The sequence below is a fragment of the Anoplopoma fimbria genome, chromosome 24, assembly GCF_027596085.1.
Source record: "Anoplopoma fimbria isolate UVic2021 breed Golden Eagle Sablefish chromosome 24, Afim_UVic_2022, whole genome shotgun sequence".
Lineage (NCBI taxonomy): Eukaryota > Metazoa > Chordata > Actinopteri > Perciformes > Anoplopomatidae > Anoplopoma > Anoplopoma fimbria.
The window spans coordinates 25197590-25222977 of NC_072472.1; the positions used below are offsets into that span (position 1 = coordinate 25197590).

General features: G+C 42.2%; 2 protein-coding genes across 2 annotated transcripts in view; one reads left to right on the forward strand and one right to left on the reverse strand.

Moving 5' to 3' along the window:
- Window positions 1-9718, forward strand: part of zswim7 (zinc finger, SWIM-type containing 7) — a 13627-nt gene extending 3909 nt beyond the window's left edge. The window contains exons 4-5 of the mRNA XM_054626342.1: window positions 4549-4653; window positions 6754-9718. Of these exons, the coding sequence (XP_054482317.1) occupies window positions 4549-4653; window positions 6754-6864 (216 nt within the window). The 3' untranslated portion in view covers window positions 6865-9718. The remainder of the gene's footprint in view (window positions 1-4548; window positions 4654-6753) is intronic.
- A 21-nt stretch (window positions 9719-9739) lies between these two features.
- Window positions 9740-23353, reverse strand: adora2b (adenosine A2b receptor). The gene is made up of 2 exons (XM_054626341.1): window positions 23034-23353; window positions 9740-10451 (listed from the first exon to the last, which is right to left on the reverse strand). Exons 1-2 carry the CDS (start codon window positions 23351-23353, stop codon window positions 9740-9742), a joined length of 1032 nt encoding a protein of 343 aa, XP_054482316.1.
- Between the last annotated feature and the right edge of the window lie 2035 nt (window positions 23354-25388).

A 25388-nucleotide genomic window follows, 5' to 3' on the forward strand; every position in this document is an offset into this window, starting at 1 on the left:
TTGCACCAGGAAAATGACATGATCTGATGTTGTTTCAAAGAAAAGCTTTGAAACATTTTTGATACAGTTTTTGAAGCTTGCAGTTTTTTAAAGAAAGCAAAAATAAATCTTCTCATTCAATTGTTAGATCTTAACTTAATGAATCTTTTTCATACTGTGGCACATCAATTAGTCAAGTCCTGGCATGGTTCAAACACTATACTATTGTGTGTAGTCTGTATTTGTGTGTATTTCCTGGCATGTTATAGTTTATAACTGTATAATAAAGGCACTGAGAGGTGGATACTTACAGTGACTCTAAGATCACAGTAAAGGTGTTACCTACCAAACTCAGATTTCATTCTGTGTGTTAGATTATTATATTTTATAACAAACATATAATTACAACCTTAAACAATAGGGACTGACTTGAGTGTGTGTTACATACTTGAGGGGGCTCCTTGATTAAGTTCTTAAATGTATAATCCCAGTAGGACTTGACTTGTGATGGGAGAAACAAGGCAGCCCACAATGTCTGAGGTTGTGGTCATTGTGACCCACATTGTAAACTCCTTCAGGCCCCTTCAAAAACAGGTTTTATAAAAGGAAAGCACAATGCAGCTAAATAAAGACATGGATTATGTTCTGTTGGGACACTTTCAACTGTTGGTGTCCACTTAATTCAACTCAAGGCTATCAGGTACAGAACAGGAGAATTACGATCTGTTTTCCATTTTTGTTCTTATTGGAAAATAAATTTTCTCAGTACAAATTATATACGTTTACTAATGTGTCAGATTTCCCAAATATATGAAGCGCCTTGTGATATTTAGATTTTGAACACCGAGTTCTGTGATTCCACAAAACCATCTTATTTATACTAACCGAGGCTTTAAAGTAATATTCAGTCTGTCGGAGTAGAAATGATAAGCCGATTAGTTGGTTGGAGAAAACAAATCTGCTTTTATAGCTGTTGCTTGTTCCAGCTTCTCATACATGGATTGGCTTCTTTTCTTTGTCATATATGATAATAAAATGAAATATGTTTATTTACATCCTTAGTCTATCCAGACATTTCATTCTTGCAGCAGTGTTTCATGGCATTAGATTGTTGGTTGAGAACTAATAATAAACCTGGTGCAATATGTTGCAGACTGTAGTGATCAGTGGAAGTGACATGTGTCTAAATCTGTTGGAAGGTCACACATTTCTCCCTCTCTGCTATGCTCTATCGCTGCAATGTTTCAAAATCACACACATACAGACGCAGGCTGTCACTCACTCACAGCTGTAGATTAATGGCACTGGAAACAGCTAGCCTTGCTCCGTCTGAAGGTGAAAGAATCTGCCTACAAGCACTTCTAAATCTCACTAATTAATATATTATCTTGTTTGTTTAATCTGTAGTAAATCAACATTAAAACAACAAGTTGGAGTTTTGCGAAGTTTTACAAAATTTACAGCATGTTAATAATTACATAACGTTCTTCCTTCTCTTTGTCATAAATGGAAGAAGTTTATTTTGTGACATGAGCAGCAGTGAGTTTTGCTGGTCTGCTTTATGTTTAAACGGTTAGTGATGCATTAAGTGAGGCTTTAGTTTACACGGTGTCTGTTCAAACGCTCTCGTCTCAAAGCGTTTAGCTTACCCGGCTCTCTGACTCTAGATTTTAACTTGACAGCAAGTATTTCATTAAGCAAATGTTTAAAACAAACCAAGCTCTTCCAAACTATATATCTGGAACCAGAACATGGCATGGCATTAAGCCATAATTTAAGTTCTGGCTTAACGTAATCGCAGCGAGTCTCTGACTTTTAAGATACAAAAGTTGGTGGAAAGAAGGTGCCACTCTGATGATCAGTGTGCATGTTTCTCCCTCAGGGTAGACTATATTTGGGCAGCATGTGACAGCACCGTGAGTTAGAAGAACTTTGTTTAACTTCTTGAAGAGAGTGGAAGCAGTGATGACAATTTTGGGAAGCAGTGGCTCACTTAAAAGATAGAGCCCAACTGCAATTAGTCATCCAAGAGTCCTTACAAATTTCCCGTGTGATGAGTGGACGATAGAGCAGATTTACCTCATCAGCTCACGAAATGAAAATGTATTCTTAAACAATACTGAGCGTTGAGTTTACTGGAAGTACCGTGGTGTGTGTGCTAACTGGGCACTGTGTCAGAGAGATTCTGAATAAGTTGATTTCACCATTTTTGTAATTTCCTGTTAATATTTTGCCGTTTCCGTGGGACACAATGGAGTTTCTCATGTTGCCTAGTCTGTTCAGTCTCCTCTTCCCTCAAAAGGAATGAATAACTCATGAGAGAATGGCATTTCACTGCTGGGATTTTTCACTCTATCTCATTCTTAACGTTCAGTGACCTTTTCATATGCGATGGTGAACCGCGGCCTGTTAGGAAACCGAAGTAGTGAGTAAGAAGGGTATTCGCAACAGTAATAAAACACCAACTGCATGAACACAATCCCTCTGTGAATGACGGTGTTTGGTCTTTTTTCCATGCAACAAATTAGTGAGGTTGCTGTTGAGGACAGTAGTGCTACAGCAGTTAGTTGATTAAGCAGTTGAATGACATTATTGTACCATTTGAATAAGTGATTAATTAATCATAAGATTCAGGCTATAATGCCAAACATTTTCAGGTTCCAGCTTCATCAAATTTGAGGAATTTGCTTTTTTTCTTTTTTTCAATAAATGGAAACTAAATATCTCTCATTTTGGACTGTAGGTAGACCAAAACAAGCAATTTGTAGACTTTTGACATTAAATACTAGAATAATTTGTTTGGAGATCTTCACCACAGCACAGTTGCAGGAAACAGTGGAATTTAAGATACCAGCTAGGAGTATGACGTTTTTCTGTGCCTCAGATCATGTTTGACATGGCTGATCAGATTTCCGACAAGTCTGTGGGCAACAGAGCAAAAATGTCTTCATAAGGTGGTGAAAGGGGGCGTCGTGATGATGCTGTGTTAATGCCTGGTTGTAAGGAGCTGCCCAGAGCTTTAAATTTCCCTGAAGCCTTGTTTGTGGCTTGGAAACAGTGGACAGAGTGCCGTCCAAAGTCCCGGTCTTCTGGCATAAGACTGCAGAGGACCGGGACAGAAGTATTCCCGTGAGAGCCAGCATTTCAGGCAGAGACGGAGCCAGAGCTCTGTTGTGGCTCTAACTCTGCAGCGACTGAATGGCAGATCTTGATGTGTAGTGCCGTTCTAAGCAGACCTGGATACCTTCCAGGCAGTGGAGGCCTACGGTTTGTGGTGTGTGTTGACGATGTTAGCTGCCAACTTTGCGGTGTGAGCTGCAGCAGAGCCACATAATCAATGATGACAGCGTACAACAAAAAGGCCCAAGTGTGAGCTGGTTTTCAATACACTCGGCTCTTTAGAAACTGTAGAGGTCCTTTGCTTGGTCTCCACAGTTGTACTTCATTTCCATCCCGACCCTGCTGTGCATGGTGCTTTATTCATCCTCACTGAGGTGCTCTAAGTCCATGTCATTGTCTCTTTTAATGAAGTGTCACGTTGAAGAAATTAGATGTTTTTGCTTGTGTAGGTCACAGGGACAGGTAATTTATTGAGGCTCTGGAGAATAATGGAGCCTGCTCTGCCGTCTTGGGAGGCATTAGTTATTGTGAAGTGTCAAGCTAATCCACCGACTTAATGTTCTCATGTGTCATGTGCATGACGACGAGACTTAAATCACTGTCTGAGATTGAGCGCCAGCATCGTGGACAGGAGGTTCTGTCAGCTGAGGCCATTAGACTCCACATACGGGTTGTTTAAAAATGCATCGTTTCTATCTCGTCTCCTCCAAATAACTAATGTGAAATGATGATGATGATGGTGGAGGCAACCTCACCTTCAACCCAACCACCAGTCTGTCACTCCTATGAAACATGCAAAAGGAGAGTCCACCCCAAAACAGGATTGAAGTAGGAATATCAAAGTCAGTTTCTACAAAGGTGGAAATCACTGCATGAAGACCTGAAATTGTGAAGTCTACAGGTGACATTAGGTGGTGACACGGAAACAGTGACTGACTGTTGACCGCTATCAGAAACATGTTCACCGCTGTGAATTAGAAGATATGCTTATATCCTAGTAAAATACCATGACTGCTGTCATCAGATGTTAACAGTTTGATTTCACACGTGAAGCAGCTGCAGGGCTTGTCGCTAGACGGCATCATAACTAGTCTTGTCTCTCTGCTGTGTAAAAAGAAAAAAAAGAAACATCAAAAAAGAGATTTGTTTTACTGTGAAGTAAGATGGAGAAAAAAATAAATGTACTCATCATGTTCTCTCTGATAATCTGAACTCAGCCAGTCATGTATGGACCAGTTGAAGGACATCTGGGATCCAGGAAATAGCTTGTTGTTCTTCATGCCTTTACTGTCTCCACTGCTCCTCAGCTGCACTAAGCGCAAGCGGCAGCCAATACAAACAGCATCATGATCATACTATATAGGGACCATCCTCCCAACAACCTCACACTTTTCTATGCACACAGGCATTGCCACATATTAAAATGTACTTTGAATTAATCTGTTCCAGGTCATTGGAGGCTCGGGGAGTTTGTACACTTGCTTTGTGTCCTGTCACTACTGCCCGTGCCCGGCCTTCGCCTACACCGTGCTCCGCAGAAATGAGGGCCTGCTGGTGAGTCTCAAACAAACTGTTACACACATGCTGGGCTGCACATCAAGCATCTATACTTACAAGTAAAGGCTGGCACTGAATGCTGATTTTTATTCTTCTTTTGGGTATTCTACTCGGATTAGTTTCCGTTGTTAAACAGGCCCTATTATGCTATTTTCCAGGTGCATATTTTTATCTCAAGTTACAGTTACAACATGTTTACATGCGTTAATGCTCAATTCAATCAAGCCGTTTCAGGCAGCTCTGGAGCAGTGTGTCTGAGGGAGAGGGTAACTCCTTTTAGGCGTGGACTTCAGGTTTTACGCTCTACGGACCTTTTACATGTAAAAATATATATAACACTAAAGAAGAGGGAAAAAGTGGAAAAGCATAATAGGGCCACTTAAATTGACAGAAAGTATGCTGTAGAAAACCATGTTTTAAAGTAAGGTATAACAAAAAGTATCACGAGATGTCTATCCTGAATCTTGAAAGGGCGTAGATTTGGTTTCAGAGATGGAGAGGGCACAAACATTACTTTAGTAAATATTTAAATATTTTTTATAATTTTTCTTAAGATTATATAAAAAACTAGAAATGCTGTATATATTGCAGTTTTATACACTAACCCTACTTAAAATCACATGTATTTTTTGTTGATACTTCATGATAGATAACAGTGTGCATCTCACCTATAAAGAGCACTGTACTTTACTGCCATAAGTTATATTTAATATTCATGCTCATCTTCCCTTTTCAATTAACAAAATTAACCACCAATTAACAAAAATGCCTGACCTTAGACAGACGCAGACAAAAGTCATAGTGAACACCGACTCGGAAGCACATCAACATGGTAGACAGTGTGCACAGCAGCATATTTACATACAAGCCATTGTGTCTTTTCAGTCAGCTGTGTATCTTGGAGAAAACTGTTGCCCAGTCAAAAAGTGAGACAAACCACAAGTTGAAATGTGTGCAACAGATGTTTTGTGGTCAGGTGGTGTTCCTGACTGGTCACTGAGGGGTGTCTCCTCCTCTGACTTGCTGTGCTGTAAATATCTGTAAGCAAACGGCCTCCGCTCCGGCTCCGAGTATCAGGAAAACTCAGCTCCCTGGAGGATGCTGCTAAAATCAGTGTGAGAAACAGAGAGCTGTAACCGACCGTGGAGACTCCCCATGAGCGCATCAGAACCACTGATATCATTCCCCGTGAAAAAACAAAAGAAAGACAGACATAAAACTCACCGCCTCATCAAACTTTTATAGCTAAGTAGATGAAGTTGGAGATGATGTTGTGTCGCTGCATGTGTGGAAGCTAAAAGTTGGTGCAAAATAAGGCTCATGGTTTTGACATAACGCAGTCTGCAGGCCTCCCCTGCTGGAGCCGCTCTATAGATTCCAACATGACTGGATACAGCCAAACAAGGTCCATACTGCTCGGTCAAACAGGCCACAGGACAGATAAAGGAGCTCTCCCACCAACAGCAGACAGCCGTGCGCAAATAAACAAGAGTCAACAGGAGAAGCTAGTAAACAAACTGCTGTACCTTTGTCCTATTCACCACCTTTTGGCTCATTGTTTATGTAAAACACTAATCCACAGGTGTGTTAGTGTGGAGGAAATCTCATTTTTAATGCATGCAATAGGCTGAGGGTAAAAACAAGTCAATGATTAACACGTTAATAGTAATGAGAGGAGCTTCTGAATGTGTTCAGGGACACATGCACACAGATGCAGAACTGCAGGCGTCTGTGTCAATGAAAACATATTTAAAGTCATAAGTTACATGTTTTCATCACACAAACACTCCATTTGGATAATAATTCATAGTTATAATAACCCGCTCCATCACTGTGCTTGTCCTTTATAGAAATGTTTATAATTTGATGTTAATATTAGAAATTGTTCTGGCATTTGCTTTGTGAATTCTTGGATTGACGTTACCTCAGTGGGAAATTTCCAGCAAGTCGGAGCCAAGCAGCTCCACTCTAGTCTGGTGTTTACATGAGATCTTAGAAATAAAATGATTGAAACATCATTAGGGCTTTACAGCGGAGTCATCTATCTGGGCCCACGATCTTGTAATGTGTCAGTGTCTGCGCTCTTTTTCTCCACAGTGCAAACACATCCTGGCCGTCTACCTGTGTCAGGCCATGGGTGTGACTCAGCAGGAGAGCGTGTCCGATGAGCAGATGTCCGTGCTGCTCAGCGGGACAGCAGCCCTGTGACTCCCAGGTACGTTCAGCGCATCCTCGTGGGCCCTCTTGGATGAGAAGGATGATGTCTTGAACGGACACTTTGGGTCATCTCGGAGAGGATCGGAGCACGGGAACACTACCACGCTTTCTGCTCTTTCATTTGTCTCTTTCCTTTTTCTCTCTCTGAAAGACACCAGCTGTTGCTTTATTTATTTTTCCTTTTTGGAATGGTTCTTAATCGGTTGCCGGGGAAACTACACAGCTGTTTATTGAATATGTGCTGCTTTATTTTTAGATGCTTTTTGTCTGAAGCTGCATCAATGATTATCGTAGTCAACGTCTGCATGCCAAAGGGACTTCAGAAACATTTTCATTTTCTAATGTTTCCAACTTGTTACTTAATAAATCTTCATATGATATAAAATTGAAATGTAGGAATCCAGACTGATCTGTAACAATATAAACATTGCCTTTATTAACAAAATAAACCACCATACATACAGGTTGCAATGGCAGTATCCATTCGCAGTTGCAGTTTTGTTGAATGAAAGAAAGAATGGCCTCTTGAACATCAGCTTGACCACAGTGGATGTTTCTCCTGATTAGTATAACAACACTATAGCATACTGACGGACTGATAGGTACTTCGGAATGAAAGGCAGGAATGTTGAACTAGATCAACTTGTTATTGTCCATCTTACCTTTAAAATCACAAAAGAAGGCAATTGTTTGACATCAAACAATAGCTTGTAGAAAGTTGGACACCTACAGTACTAATTTTTACACATCAGTCAACAAAGACAATGACACAACGGTACAGTGCAGTTACAGTATAGATGTCTCCATCGGAATGTACTTAAACTTTGGCACACTCCTGTATTTAGCCCTTGAAGTTAGTTGCGGGTGGAACACTGGACACAACGGTGGATGACGGGCAATAGTGAAGCAGTGGAGGCACGTGCTTAACACTTCTTAAACACCAACACGACAGGGTTCAACACCACCAATAAAGCACAACAAACAGGAAATCATCAAAAATGTCAGTGCAATGTTTTTTCATTTGTGTAGTGATGGCTCTGAGGTGACCCTCACTTTTTTTTTCACATAAGTTAAACTCCAAACAAAACTCTGCTTTGCTCTGATTAAATTCAACAATACATTTTTTTTTGGTATTTATCACACCATGCCAATTTCTTCAGATTTAAAAGCTCAACAGGACTATTCACAACAATGTTAACAAAGATTTGACACGGCGGAAAGCAGTGCTGCAGCTGTGTTGCCTCATACGTTGTTGCATACGAGCACCGTCAAGTGCAAAAAGTACAAATTTGCTTCTCAGAAAACATTTCATTAGTGTTACCTGCTTCAAAATTACATTATGTAATTTTTTGGGGGGTTCTGCTGGACTTAGTCGTCTGTCAGTCGCCTATCTTTGCTAGCGCTTTTAGTAGCACTAAAGAGTAAAAGCGAATTGATTCCTCAGTGCAACGTATTTTAGAGGTTTCCCCCTTTAAACAGGAATGTTTCTCTCAAATGAAACAGCTCATCTGAGTTCAGTCAGTGACATCAGCAGCTCGTTGGAGGACTCACTGTGCCAACAGGGCAGATGAGAGCCTCAGGATCCCAGATGTGTCCGAGGGAAGGGGGGGTTGTCAATGTCAACGGTGCTTTATGTGACGTAAGCCACAAAAACACGTGTACCAGAAGATCGGATGATGAGGAGAAACGTAAATTAGTACTAGACTAGTAGTTCTCTTGAATACCTATGTTGAATACACTTCCTGTAAGTCGCTTTGGATAAAAGCGTCTGCTAAATGACTGTAATGTAATGTAATGTAATGTAAATTGGATTGATTTGAAGTATCAAATTCGCGATTGATGGCTTAAAGCAAAATGTCTCTGTTCGGATGTCATATTTCTATAAAGGGTACAATCAGTTTCCCACTTCCTGAGCTTTTGTCTGAATAAATGTTAAAATGGAAATTATATAAAGCACCACCGCAGGTGTGTTTTTCTAAACTTCTTATGTCTGGGTCTTCGTGACTGAATCAGAACATGCTGTTTATTTAGTCGCCACAACAATGATCTTAGCCACATGGGTCATTTTGAGATGGGAGATGATTCATGGGATTGGCAAAGCATTTTTGTTTTGTGTTTGAATTTTCCCCCCTTACTTCTAGTTATGTATGTATAAGGGTCCCTGTCGTTTCTGATCCTTCTGTAGACAACTGTGTCCCTCCGTCTGTACACACATTTCTGGAGCATTTACTAGTTCAGCAACAGGACAACACTGGCACTTAGTTGAAGCAACAGCTCAAGAACATTTCTGCTATAAAAAAAAAGCATTGATACAGAAAATCTTTTTGTAGATTGATCCAGTGATTGTTATGAGTATAAATTCATGTAAGGGCTGCGAGCCATAAATACCCACAGATGTAGACTACTACCATGTTGCCTCTCTAGGTCCATGGGTACAGTTCTAGCCACATAAAGTTATTTTGTTCTTTAAATAAATTAATAAACACTGTTGACAACATAAAAAAACAGGGCAAAAGGAGTGTTTGGAGTTGAAACAGGGTGGACTCAGAATGATGAATAGCTTTATAGAATGTAGTTTGGATCCTGTTCACAGTCCTGCAAATCCAGTAAGCTTCAACATGTTCTTTTTTTTTTTTTAAATCAGAAATCCTTCACAATACAAAAGGGTTTATGTAAGACTTGCCATTCAACATTTCACTGCCTGTCTGACCCCTGATCATAAATAAATGTCCACATTCAAGGCGCGTTTGACATCGTTTCTTCACATATTATACCCTTGTTCTGTAAACATACCTCAGTGGAATTCAAAGTCAAGACTGAAACATCAGAGTTGACGCAGATGATGCTCCCCCACAGTCACGACTCTCTATAGCAGAGGGTCGATGGTCATGTGGATCTGGTCTCTGTTGCGTCTGCTGCCGTTGGAGCTGAGGTACAGCTCCTCCCTCCGGCAAAGGAAGTGCTGGGTCAGGATCTTGCGGAAGGTGTTCCTGAAGTCCTGGATGCGGTAAGCGTAGATGATGGGGTTGACCGCCGAGTTGGCATGAGACAGAATGATGGCTACATACATGACAATCTCTGGCTTATGCAGCTCCTCGTAAAACAGCGTGAGGCAGTTGAGGATGTGGACGGGCAACCAGCAGATGGCAAACAGTCCAACGATGATGGAGAGGGATTTGGCTGCCCGGATCTCCTTCTGCAGCAGCCCGTGGTGATGGCTGTCCCCATTGCCCACGCACTTGAGCTCTATCTGTCTCAGCTGCTTCCTGGCCACAGTGAAGATCTTCAGGTAAATGCCCAGCATGATGAGCAGCGGAGGCAGCACGCACACAAAGAAATTAAAGTAGACCATGTAGCGCATGTCCACCACACTCTCAAAGAAGCACTCGAGCTGGCAGCTCTGTACTAAATCTCCTCCGCCCCTGTTTGTAGTGTTGTCCGCCCCAGAGCTGCCATTCCTGCATGTTGCGTACTTCAAGTTCCAGCCAAAGAAGGGGATGAGGCCGATGACAAAGGAGAGGATCCATAAAATAGCGATGATCTCTCTGGCGGTCTTTCCCGTCATCAACTCCTTGTACCTGGAGGAAAGAAAGAGTACAGCCCAGCTATAACAGACACAAATACAACAACATAGCAAAATGGCAACACAGTGCTAAGATTAATCAAACTACAGTATATGAGCAAAACAAAACATTTTTGGGTGCTTTTTACAATTTTATTAAATGTACCTCTCATGACGGTTACCTCTTTTGCATCTTTATTTATTTTTCTAGAAATCCTTAAATAGCTCAAAGCTAGCATAATTGTCTGTTTTGAAGCACTTTGTGACTTTAAGAAGGCTTAAATGTTATTGATTAGGATGTTTTTGACAGTGCTGAAAAGGATTTGATCCATAATTCAAACCCTATATTTTGATTTTAAAAATGGTTAAAAAGAGAAACTAAGTTTGTGCAGTATAGTTGGTGTGGCCTTACTGACAAATACCATCATTCTTATGCAGCTCCTTCTGTGCACCAGGATGCACATCGGCCTAATAATGGCTATGAATCAGGAAGACGATATGAATGATCAAGTGAGATGGTGAATTGCTGTGACTTGGTGCATTCAAGTGTTGTAGGAAATATCAGAAAAACAAATCTCAGGGCAAAAGTCTACAGCACAGTGAGGCTTTAGGCCCACCAGACATAGTGGGCATGTTGTTTAGAAGGTAAAATGTTTATTATCATCGCCATCTTAGTTCAGTGTGTTTGTGTAGCAACATGTGCTAATCATTTCAATGCAATCCATCCAATAATTGTTGTAACATTTCAGTCCAACAGACATTGCCATATATAGAGTCTCACCACAAGCATTGCTAAAAAACAACAAAACACAAAATATCAATAAAACTTCACCAAACCAAAATTGGAGAGAGTTCAACTTCGATGTCTAAAAGCCACCAAATTCATTTTAACAATCATGTCTGACAAGCAGGATTATCTTTATGTTACATTACCCCTCACCCACTAGCCCTCTTCAGACCAACATCTCCACAGATGTGGACCAGGACAGCCCATCACTCCCCCCATCCCCCCCTACAACTGTTCACCCACGGCCAGGAGCTCACAGCTCCCTTCAAACCCCTCACCACCCAGCCCCACCTTCACCACCATCCAGGTACAGCATCAGCTCTCCAGGCTTCAGATAAGCAAAGCCAGTGGACCTGATGACATCAGCCCTAGGTTGCTGAAAGTGTGTGCTGGACAGCTGGCAGCTCCTCTCAGGCACCTCTTCAATCTCTCCCTGAGGTTGAAGAAGGTGCCCACAATCTGGAAGACGTCCTGCATTGTCCCGGTGCCGAAGAAGAGTCGTCCCAGCGGTCTTAATGACTACAGACCTGTGGCCCTGACATCACATGTCATGAAGACCCTGGAGAGACTGGTTCTGCGGCACCTGAGGACCCAGCTTACAGCTTTCCTGGACCCACTACAGTTCGCCTATCTGCCACACATCGGGGTGGAGGACTCCATCATCTACCTGACGCACAAGGCCCTCTCTCACCTGGAGAAGCTGGGAAGCACTGTGAGAGTCATGTTCTTTGACTTCTCCAGTGCTTTCAACACCATCCAGCCCTCCCTACTGAGAGAGAAGCTGCTGGAGATGAACCTGCACCCTGACACCACTTCCTGGATCACAGACTACCTCACAGGCCGGCCACAGTACGTCAGGGTGGATGGCTGTGTCTGTGAGTCTGTGATCAGCAACACCGGCGCACCCCAAGGAACTGTACTGGCACCGTTCCTCTTCACTCTCTACACCTCGGACTTCCGCTTCAACTCTGGTTCCTGCCACCTCCAAAAGTTTTCCGATGACTCCTCCATTGTTGGATGTATCACCAGGGACAACGAGGAGGAGTACAGAGGACTGATTGAGAGCTTCATCACATGGTGCAGCAACAACCACCTGAAGCTCAACATCAGCAAGACCAAGGAGCTTGTGGTGGACTACCAGAGGAACAGAAGCCCCCCTGTCCCTGTTTTCATTCAGGGAGGGGAAGTGGAGAGGGTTGAGTCCTACAAGTACCTTGGGGTGCAGATAAACAATAAACTGGACTGGACACACAACACTGATGCCCTCTACAGGAAAGGACAGAGCAGGCTGTTCTTCCTGAGGAGGCTGAGGTCCTTCAATGTGTGCAATAAACTGCTCAAGGCATTCTACCAGTCTGTGGTAGCCAGCGCCCTCTTCTTCGCTGTGGTGTGCTGGGGTGGTGGCATCAGGACTGGAGATGCCAACAAACTCAACAAGCTGGTGAGGAGAGCCAGCTCTGTGGTGGTCTGGAGCTGGACAGTCTGGAGTCAGTGGGTGAGAGGAGGATGAAGGCCGAACTCAGAGCCATCCTGGACAATCCCTCTCACCCTCTCCATGAGGAGCTGTGGCAGCTGGGCAGCTCTTTCAGCCATCGGCTGATTCTACCAAAGAGCAGGACGGAGCTTCAGACGCTCATTTGTGCCCACTGCCATCAGACTGTACAACAACAGCAGAGACCACAGTCTGTCACCATGCTGACCAGCCCCCCATGTGGATTTACTGTACATTTTTTTATTTGTATTCTTATTTTTTATTATATTGTATAATATGTGTATTTATTATCTGTTTCTGTGTAGTTGAGCTGCTGCAACACCCGAATTTCCCCCATGGGGATCAATAAAGGAATATAATAATAATTATCAGCTGCTAAATGAAGGCATGAAGTCTGCTGTGAGTTTCTCACATACGTCTTCCCTCAACAAACATATTGCTAAACTTACACACGCCTCACATTTATTTTTCATTTCTCGTTTTAGTGCTGTATTGTGGTTTGATACATAAACTGTCATACTAGTTCCAGCTGTTATTTTTCTCTTATGATAAAGAGATTAATGTTGAGTGTTAGATTGATACATTTTACACAGGTTCGGTGTGTTTCCCATAAAGCCCATTGCCTCACTGGAATGTGATATAATATTATGAACGCCAGGTGCACAGAGTATGGAGATATGAGGCTGACTCACACGAGTGTCGTCTTGAATGTCCCCATCATATGAACAGCGCTTAAAGCAGAAGGAGCGGTTTCCTCAAAGTGATTCAGGCGAGCGATCGCATGGTAATGACTCAAACACATGCTGACATCTGCATACACACACACACACACACACACGCACGCACACACACACACACACACACACACACACACACACACACACACACACACACACACACACACACACTCTAGATAGTCTGTGCTGGAGGTGCCATAAATAATCTGATTTCTACAGCTGCACCATACATGGTAACAGGATCACAGCACTTAGAATGTGTGTTGTTTACAGCTAATTAAATTTGTATTGTATTGTTGATGGATAGGTTCACATCTAACTAAAGCAAGGAATCTCTGTCTGTGTGTATGTGGGTATATCCTTCGCATATCTTGTGAAATATGCAGATTTTGGGGGTGTATTGCTGGGGACCCAAGAACTTGCAGTGTTGAAGTTGGTGCAATTTGGACACGCGACCATTTCAATAGCAAAAAACTTTGAAGAAGCGAGTGATAGCTCTCTGTGCAGCAAAGGGTAAAAAAAAGCCATAGTAGGTCATGATGGTGACATAATAATTAATGGTATAATATCTCATATAATGTATTCAAATAGTCATAGTATAGGTTTGTAAGTGTCCAAAAAAAGTCATAGTATAGTATGTCATAACAACTCGTAGTGTTCTACATTGATATTCAATTTACAGCCGTGGGCCAAAGGGATGCTGGGAGGCCTGCGAACCATTTTGAATTCACAATATTTTTTGTCTGATAAGGTGCAATAATGCATTAAAAAAAACATTAAAATAGATTCACAGTCCCTACTTAGTAAAAAACTATTAAAAAAAAAGAAGGTGATAGGAGAGCATCCTTCTGACTCCCTGACAGTTTTATGTTTGTTTATTAACTGGTCTGTGGCTTCCTGTCATTTTGCAAAAGTGCAGCTGATTCTGAAAAGTGAACGTGAAGACAATGCAAAAGTGCCCTCAACTTGCATTCTTTCTAATGGCCAGTAGTGGCCGACTGCACTGGTTACAAAAAATGTATTGTATTGTAAGTCTATGAGAAAATTAAGACGGCATATTAGGACCACTGTAGTTAAAAAATGTAAATATTTACAGAGCAAGGGTTATGGTAATTTACAGGATTAAACATTCTTGACAAAAATACCTTTGATATTCTCTGAGATTAAATTGGTAAAGTAGTGTTATCATCCTGAAGTAGTGTTATCATGCTAAGGATGGCCTCTTAGGCGAAGTGTAGCAACTCAGAATGTAATATCTGGGAATTATTAAATAATCAAATCCAAGTTAGTGATATTTGCTGATCACTAACTGACATTCTTCATAGTATAGTATCATAGTGTAATATTATTCCAATAGTTGTGATATAATAATCTGATACGTTTCTCTAAGTGGTAATTGTTGGCTTTAAGTAAAGTGAACAAAAGATAATTGAATAAAAAAACACAAAAAGTTGCAAAATTAATTTTAGCTTTACTTATAGCAAATCGTGACCACTTAAAGAAAATGTATAATCATATTATAATGCATTATAACAGTTATTATAATGCATTAGAAGGATGTTATAATGCATAACAACTATGCGATTTATAATACACTATAATACATTATGGTATTTAACCTTATGTCATTATGAAATGTTGTTATGAAAGTTAATAGTTTCAGACCATTATGAATATTTATGTGTGCTTATAACTATACAGTGTAATAAGCAGTTTATAACACAATATGATTTTATATGTTTATAAAGCAACAAACAAGGTTCAGTTCTGGGCCCCCTTCTCTTCTCGCTCTACACAACATCTCTGGGTTCTGTTATTCGCTCGCATGACTTCTCTTACCATTGTTATGCCGATGACACCCAGCTGGTCTTGTCATTTCCTCCCGGTGACACCCAAGTGGAGGCACGCATTGCTGCGTGCTTGGCTGACATCTCGAGGTGGATGGCGACACACCACCTGAAGCTCAACCTGGACAAAACCGAGCTACTGTTCCTCCCGGGGAAGGGTTGCCCGCACCGAGACCTGTCCATCACCATTGATGACGCCGTGGTGACGCCAACTCGGACTGTGAGGAATCTGGGTGTGACCCTGGACGACCAACTGTCGCTCTCAGCAAACATTGCATCGGTCACACGCTGCAGACTCCTCCTCTACAACATCAGGAGGATTCGCCCCTTCCTCCCTGAGGAGACGGTTCAGGTGCTCTACAGGCTCTGGTCATCTCCCGCCTGGACTACTGCAACTCACTACTGGAGCCCCGGCGTCGGCCATCAGACCTCTGGAGCTTGTCCAGAAAGCTGCAGCACGTCTGGTGTTCAATCGCCCCAAGTTCTCTCACACAACTTCCCTTCTCCGTTCTCTACACTGGCTCCCTGTAAGAGCTCACATCCAGCTACAGACTCTGGTGCCTACAGGGCAGTGAGAGGAACAGCTCCTTCCTATCTCCAGGCCATGAAGCCCTACACCCCCCCACCACTCCTCTCTGCTGCCTCGGGGCGATTGGTTGCCCCGTCGCTCAGAGGTCCCTGCGGCCGATCCACCCGGTCACAGCTTCTTTCTGTCCTGGCCCCTCAGTGGAGGAATGAACTCCCCACTGACCTCAGGACAGCAGAGTCACTGCCCATCTTTAACCTCACCTCTTCAAGAAGTACTACCCTGAGCCTTCCTCGTAGCACTTATTGTATTCGTATTTGTTTACTGCACTTATCCTATTCATATTAGTTTGTAGCACTTATTATATTCGTATCAGTTTGTTGCAATTATTGTTTTCGTAGTAACTTGCCTCTGCACTATACTTTTGCTCTGGTTTATGCTTTAAGATGCTTGTTTAAGAAAGGAGATGCACTTATGACTTCTGGTGACTAGTAGTTCTCTTGAATACCTATGTTGAATACACTTCCTGTAAGTCGCTTTGGATAAAAGCGTCTGCTACATGACTGTAATGTAATGTAATGTAAAGCATTATAGTCATATTTGTATGACAAATAGTTTCCACATGTATCATGTACACAATTCAAGCCCTCATCAATCAGGCATCTTAACCTAAACAGGTGCTTCTCACAGAAGGCAAGGCCACTGGCTGGTACAACAAAATGTTACAACCCAGAACACAAACCATGCCAGGCAACTTCAGCGCCATTCTAGGTTCAAAACCTTCACAGTATAGAGGAACACAATAAAATATAAGACAGTGGAGACAATGGAGTGTTAAGGAAAAAACTATTTTTTCAAAAATATGTATTTTATTTGGAACCATATAAACGATATGAGGCAAATCATAATCCATGCGCTCATCCAACGGGTATCTTGGCCGGAAAGCTGCTTGGAAAAAGCCACTCGTGAGTCCAGCTACTTTGTACAGCCTAATAATGCTGATGCAGCAGTTTTTTGTCTCTCTCAAACGCCAAACTATCAGATAAAGAATCTAACATATGAATGTTTTGCAAGAATGGCAGGGAAAGCGGAGGAGTCATGTGCATATAAAAAAAAGTTGGAGTCACAGTCCTTTTTTGGTCCGCCAACAATTAAAGTAGCTATAATAATTATGTGTTGAACAATAATTTCTTATGCTAAGAATCACACAGTATATTGAATTCAGCATCATCTCAGTAAAAGTTCTCATTTGTTCAGGTCACTGGATATCTTGTTCTGAATTTCGTCAAAGTCCAGTTGCTTTAAATAAGGACTCAGCTTATGCCATGTAAAACTAGAAGGGTTCCAATGCTTTAAAAAGGAAGGAGGGTAATCTTTTTTAAATGATTACACTGGCTTAAGAGTAAATATTCCTCTTGCTTCGTGAATCTAACGTCCTATAAGAAGGATTCCCAAACTCAAAACAAAGGAAAATGTCTTTTTAAAAAAAGCAATTTTACTACACTGAGCACTAAATTTATTACTAATTAATTAATGATCCCCCCCCAAAAAATAGTTCTTAGTTTATAACGATAATTTGTTCATAATGGTATAACTTTTTATAGTAAACACTGTTTCAATGTAATCCACTCATGGTTCTCTTACATTATGTGCTGATTACAACATTAAAAGCTTTTATTACATTCAAATTACTACACCATGCACTGATATTATCTTACGATTTGCTGCACGAAGGTCTTGAAAGATACATAGATGTTTTCTTTCCTGTTCTTTCTGCGTTCTTTTATGAACCTGAATAAATTCTAATATTGTAGAAGTTACAGGGGAGTAGAGATCGAAACAACTGCTATCTTTGACGACTCGCAGGCATGTGTCTTTTATTCCAGCACAGCTAACACTACCAACCAAACTATGAGAAGACGTTACTCCAAACACGCTGCATTACTATGGTTACGCACTGAAGCTTTTATGGGGCCGTTCCCAATTGTCAGCATAACTGCTTGTGTTGAACCTCAGATTATGGTGAATTATGTCCTCTGAGTGTCCTGGTGATAGGGACGTCCTGCTGCTCCTGCGATCCCAGATAAGAATTGAGAATGGATGAATGGAGAGTCCACTACAACATAATATATCTCGCACTCGGTGGCTCACATTACCACAGTGCACTCAGTGTCATACGTGTGGGGTTCCCTAACAAAACAAACCCACTATTTTTTATTACAATGGCTTTGCACTCCACAATTTTCCCAAGTTTTTCTCAAGCATTTTTTACTTAAATATCAGAAATGATTACTCCTGTCCCCTGGCTCCATCATTTATTTTGCCCTACAATGGCCCTTATACACCGTTGTAGAAAATTACCCTACTTCTCACTTGAGTTATTACCTCATTATACATTGTGAACATGAGTTGACAGTCTCAGTCGCTAGTTTCAAGTCTTCTTCAATACAGCATGATGTCCACTTAGGCTACTTTGTCCATTCTGGAAGTTGTCTGTGTTTTCATTAGAACATAAACCCTTTTCACATTGTGCTTTCAGGTCATTAAAATATATATATTTTTTATTTTAGTCGCATACAAATTACTTATTCGTTATTCAGTTGTACTTAGCGTCAACCTTTTGTGAAACTTAAAAAAACGAGATGAATTAGGCCCAAAAAACCTGGTGGCAACGGTCAAAAAGCAACCATTTCATCAAGTCATAGTATAGTATGGCATAAAAATGTCCAAGTACAACACTGTATGTCATTCAAAACTCGTCGTAGAAATTGTATATTATATCATAAGTAATGTCACAAAAATGTAATTAAAGTCGAAGTATAGAATGCCATCAAAATATAGTACAGTGTGCCATACAAATGTCATATTAAAGTACGTCGTAAAAAATGTCATAGTATAGTATGTCATAAAAAAAGCTATAAAATCATGATATAGTATGTCAGAGATTTGGTCCAAAGTTTTGACCCAGTATAAGTCACAAAGAGTCATAGTCTCGCATTTACTTATAAAGCAAGGAATCTTTGTCTGTCTCTATCTGGGTATGTCCTTCACATATCTGAAGATCCGTTCATACGATGAACTTCAGTCTACAGTCACGCCCCCCAAGAACACTGCAAGCAGTAATACAGTGAGCCAAGCAACGGGCCCCTTCCTAACGAGCGTTTCATTTAAAGAAAACAAAACAATATTCACATCCCCATATGTACATTCCGAAAGTTATTGCTTGCCACTGTGGACACATTCCTTGTTTGATTCCAGCATGTCATACTTCTCTCTCTGCCCTTTTATTGTCTGCCTCTTCAATATCAACAGTCAAATAAAAATAAAAGAAAGAGCAGGTTTCTGCAGACCCTAACGTGGACTATCAATGAGCCATAAGGAGTCAGTAAACTAAGACAATTTGAGGATGTTGTCACGTTATTCCAAGAGGAAACATTCACCTCATTATGCAAAAAGACTTTATCAGCATTTGTATATAATTTTTTCTGAGCAAATAATTTAATAATACATGTATCAATGCCTACTTATGATTGTGTTAGTTAAAATGATGCACTTGACCACTATTTTTTTTCTTCGTTTATGTTTACTAAGATTTTTCAGTAATACATCTTTAACTGTAGATATATATAAACCAGAAACACCCTCTATCAAGCCATTGTTTGTGAGTTGTTGCTATAAATTCCCAACACAATATAGTTTGTTTTGCTTGGATAGGAGCAGATAGTGCTGTGTTGAGTTAGGACAGAAGAGGACAGCTTTCATCATGATGACCCACACAGTGCTAGAGTAACCGTCTTTTCTCGGTTTGTGACAGTCTTTGGACAACTAGGTACTTCTGTTGCATGGAGGTATAATCTACATCATAAATAAAACAAACGATAAGAGGCTGCAAGAGAAGTGAATGAAGCCAGATTATGAGGAAGTGGGTTCAACATGCAGCAATTCCCTCTGACGTTTATTGTTCATTATAGTTCAGGCAGGAAGTATGTGCGGTCAACGTCTGGTTTCAGAAGCAGATAAGTTACTACAAAAATGAAAGTCATGTTACTGTAGGGACACTTCCCAATCATTAGTTCATTCTACCTCTGATAGGGCATTGAGAGCAGAAAAAACACCCAGTCTTATAATAACTAATATTCCCAGCACTCAATTATTTATCAGTGGTGTGCCAGCTCCGCCTCTGTCCGGCGGCCCCCCTGCAGGGAGGCGAGTGGGTCGCCCCGGGGGCCATGAATAATACAGCGTTGTGCCCACAGAGGAGGAGAGGAAGCTTCAGATCTCCACGGTGACCTCCTCACATCTCCGCACCTTCTCCCTGCTTCTCTCTTTTTTCTACTCCCTCTTATCTGTCAATCACTAGTACAGCAGGCAGCACAAGGTCCGTTTCCCAGAGGGTCCATCTCCAGCAGCCAGCCAGCCAGCCAGCCAGCCAGCCAGCCAGCCCACCCTCCCTCCTGTTCCGCCCGCCCTACCTTCCTCTCTTTCTGTTTGGACGCGGGGAGCGGGCGAGCGGCTGAATGGATTAGTTCTGGCATGACAACAGCATGCTGGCATCTATCTTTGTTTTGCTTTCTTCCCCTGCTCCATTCTCCATACATCCCCCTCTCTTGTCTCTGCCGCTGTGCTTCCGCCCGGGGCCACAGACCTCTGCCAGGCCACACGGCCACACACACACACACACACACACACACACACACACACACACACACACACACACACACACACACACACACACACACACTAAATGCTCACAATATCTGCTTAAATGTCTGGCAGTGTCCGCAGTGTTGCTTCAATCACAATCTAACAGGTGGCCCTTCACACAGGGAGGGGGTTAAACTGCCAGGATGTGTATGCAAACAGAGCTGTTCAGCATTTGCATTATGAATTCTATTTGTGAGCGTGTCTCTAAAAAACAAGTTGTAGCAAGATAAAGGCACATTAAAAAACAGTTGTGAAGCGTTCACAGTTCAATTAAGATGTAGTCATGCAAGTATTGTTTTGACATAAGCAGGAAAGGTAAATCTAAGGTAGATCTAATCTTTTTTTACATTTTTATTAGAAAGATGGCACGTGATTTGCGAGAGTGTAACAGTTGTCTTGCTGTCAAGCTCAACAGATACAATCGTCTCATTGTGTCCGTATTGGCTCATTACTAAAGTGACACCTCAAAGTCTATTTTTGGAGTATAAAAATACTCAGCCCCTGTAGTAGTAGTAGTAGTTTTCTTCCTCTCAGAAAATGGAGGCTGTGGTCAGCTTTGTTTCACAGTAATAATACAATGCCGCATATCATCATGAGTTCAACACTCCACCACTTTCCAGTTGAACAACTCTTAGTTTCACTGTGAGTCTGCATCTTAAAGCATATTCCACCACATTCCCATATCCCTGTCCACCCATTAACGAAGCCTTGACTGGTTCTTCAACTCTAATAAACATTTTTTTTATTATTTTTATTATTTTATTATTATTTGTGAAACACTACAGCAGGATGTTCATCCAGGATGACACTGTATCACACCCACTACACCCCTAAAAGGGCTGAAACATAGACAGGAGGACTCTTAAACTGTTTAATGATGATGCCCAGTTATCTTGACCACCCTGAGTTAGTGCTGCTGGTGTGGGTGGGGGGGAGGGCGCGACCCTTTGAGGTCTCTGATGTGCTAAAGGTTATTTGAAAGCCCGACCGAGACAGAGGGACAAAATAGCTGGAGGGTCTTTTTCTGAGAACGGCAAACAGTGAAGAGGGGGGATGGAACAGAGCGTTGAGTGGGTGTGCGCCTGTCATCTCATGGGGTTTAAAACATCTGGCTTTAGCCTTTCACTTCCACTAAAACCATCTGTGAAAACACTTTAATCTGAGAGCCCCAAAGGCCTGCAGACTGGCCAAACTCACACACAGACGGCGGCCATATCAGTGTGGACATGTAATTTGAAGCTGAACGTACACACTGGTCTTATTCCATCATGTGTGTGTTGTGAGAATGGGGTTACAGAGGAAACTATAACATTTTATGTTGAAAACTTTTTTTCAGAAAATGTTAAGAGCGTATCGCCGGTTTAGAGGCAGTTTAAGTCAGTGTTTTCTGTATGAGGAGGTAGAATATGGAGGTTTGGTTTCCGCCGGTAAGTCAAAAATAGAAGCACAAATGGGGAAATCACAAGCCACTTGGTCGGCGGAGGACAACTTTTATTCCAGACTAGTGTCAAACTGTCCTTTCTTGCCAGCGTTTGAGCCTAATGGAAATGACAGCACAGGCACAAACAGCCCCCAGAACCACATCCAGTGCCCACAACAGGGAGTGTCGCCCTTTTAGAGAAAGACAACTGAAAACTCTCTGACATGGTAAAAAGCCAAAAACAACCATACCTAGAGACAGACATTCCCCATCTGATAATAAAGCCTGTATTCATAAATTCACAGAAATATCAAGCAGCACTTTACAGCCTGTCTCTGTCCCCTCAGGTGGACTGCGGACACAGTGTGGACAGGTATTGATCCAGGTATTGATCCAGGTATTGATCCGGCTCACTTTTGCTGGTGTGTCACATCAAACAGCTGCATGACAGATCTTGCATCTTTTTACGAGCTGCAGGAGGCGTCCGATAACAAAATAGATTTCTTGGGTTCCTACAGCTGAAAGTCACCACCATACTGTATGTAAAGGCGACATTATTAAACCCTCTAGATTATTCAATCAAGGTTATAAACACAGTCACTTCAAAGTGTTTGCTGAGTCTGTCTCGAACACCAGATTCAAATAATGTTTAGAGAGGTATTATCTGATTATCATTCCAAGTTTAGATATTAATGGTGCTATTTTACACAAGGCATTGAGCCTCCACAGGAAACTGATTCATGAGACCAAAATGCTGATATACTGATCCTTCAGATCCTGAATTCCATTATTTTCGATCGAAGACGCTCTTTTATGTAGATAGGATAAAAAGGAACTTAATATTTGTATGCGTATTTGGCACATTGTTTATTAACAATTAATTAAACCACACAGCGCTTTTGATTTAAGTCACAGTCCTTAATTCACTTTGATTGGTTAAAAGAAGGAAAAGGCTCCACTAGTCTGAGGTTTCACTTCTTCACCGTTATCTTGTCAAAAAAACAACTTTCACCGGTTGAGGAAGATTCTAATTAATTACAAATCAAACAAAAAATAATAATAATAGTAATAATAATAGTACTCACCTCAGAGGAATTTTGACGGCCAGATATCTATCAATTGCAATAGAAAGAAGGCTGAAAATGGAGCTTTGAGTCAGTACCAAGACAAAACAGGCCAGGAAGAGGCACCCATAGAAGTCCAGATGAATCCCGATGCTGATGGTGATGGCGAACGGGATGGCGAGGCAGCCCACCAGGATGTCTGCCACAGCCAGGGACACCAGGAAGTAGTTGGTGGCGTTCTTCAGGGTGCTGTTGATGGCGACGGCCCAGCACACCAGAATGTTGCCGGATATGGAGAGAACAGCGATGACTACTTCAATCACGATGTATAACGGATCCATCTCAGCAAAGTGTGTTAAAGCACTGAAACACACACACACTCACACACACACACACACACACACACACACACACACACACACACACACACACACACACACACACGCTGCTTCTAGTCACAGAGGAGTAAAGAAGTCTTTCTGCTGTAATCCAGGAATATTCCACCAGTGTGAGCAGCAGAAGCAGCCATCTGTAGAAGGAAGGATTCACTTTAAAGTAGCTGTTGTTAGTGCATGAAACATCCACGCCTGCTGCTAACTTGTTCACATGAAGCAGAGAGAAGTCACAGGACGTGTTTCAGCTCACCTTAACCAACACGCACATCGTCCCTCTGCGTCTGTGGCTCAGAGTCACAGACAGCATGAGGAGGAGGAGGACGGGAGAAAAGAGTGAGGTAAGAAAAGAAAACCCCTCAATGTCACAGTAGCCACGCCCCAAACACACACACACACACACACACACACACACACACACACACACACACACACACACGCGGTTACAGGTCGCGCGTAACGGGAGGATCAGACGTCCCGCTGCGTAATTACGCGCCAATTAAACGACGCGCCCACGTGCTTTCCGTGTGATGTAAATGCATTACATCACATTACATTACATTAGAGTCATGTAGCAGAGGCTTTTATCCAAAGCTCTTACAGTCAGTAGTATGTTACATATCATTCACCCATTCACACACTGATGACAGGCTACCATCAAGGTGCCACCATCAGACTCTAACTAACATTCATCATCAGTCCACACCGATGGCCTTCAGGAGCAACTTGGGGTTAAGTGTCTTGCCCAAGGACACATCGACTGCTGAAGCCGGGTATCGAACCACCGACCCTCTGATTGGAGAACTACCTTGCTCTCCACTACGCCACAGCCGCCCCAAATGCGTCGTGTTTGTACAACTCACACACACTGCTCACACTCTCACACTCCTCACACTCCTCACACTGCTCACACTCCTCACACTCCTCACACTCCTCACACTCCTCACACTGCACACACTGCACACACTGCTCACACTCACACACTGCTCACACTCTCACACTCACACACTGCTCACACTCTCACACTCTCACACTGCTCACACTGCTCACACTCTCACACTGCTCACACTCTCACACTGCTCACACTCTCACACTCACACACTGCACACACTGCTCACACTCTCACACTCACACACTGCTCACACTCTCACACTGCACACACTGCTCACACTCTCACACTGCTCACACTCTCACACTCACACACTGCTCACACTCTCACACTGCTCACACTGCTCACACTGCACACACTCACACACTGCACACACTCTCACACTGCTCACACTCACACACTGCTCACACTGCTCACACACTCACACTGCTCACACTCTCACACTGCTCACACTCTCACACTGCTCACACACTCACACTGCTCACACTGCTCACACTGCACACACTGCTCACACTGCTCACACTGCTCACACTGCTCACACTGCTCACACTCTCACACTGCTCACACTCTCACACTGCTCACACTGCTCACACTCTCACACTGCACACACTGCTCACACTGCTCACACACTCACACACTCACACTGCTCACACACTCACACTCTCACACTGCTCACACTCTCACACTCACACACTGCACACACTGCTCACCCTGCTCACACTGCTCACACTCACACACTGCTCACCCTGCTCACACTGCTCACATACGACTCGTTGGAGGCAAAGGGACCCAAAACAACACGATTTACTCTCGTTTAAACACATCAGGGCAAAAGGCATTATGTGTATGGAAATCGGTTTTAAAGAAAAGGCACATAATAGTATTGAAACCCAGACAAAGTTTGATCCATTGTCAATTTTCTTCAGACCCATTTAAATGTTTTAAGTTACTTCCATTATGTATTACCTGCTGCTGAAATGTGTTGAAGTAGAAAAGGTGTGATGTGACAAGCAGGCAACCCTTTTCCAGCCAGTGTTCCCACATACCCAAATGTTTCACAGCCCTGGCACAGAGCTTTAGTGGGAAGAGTGGAAA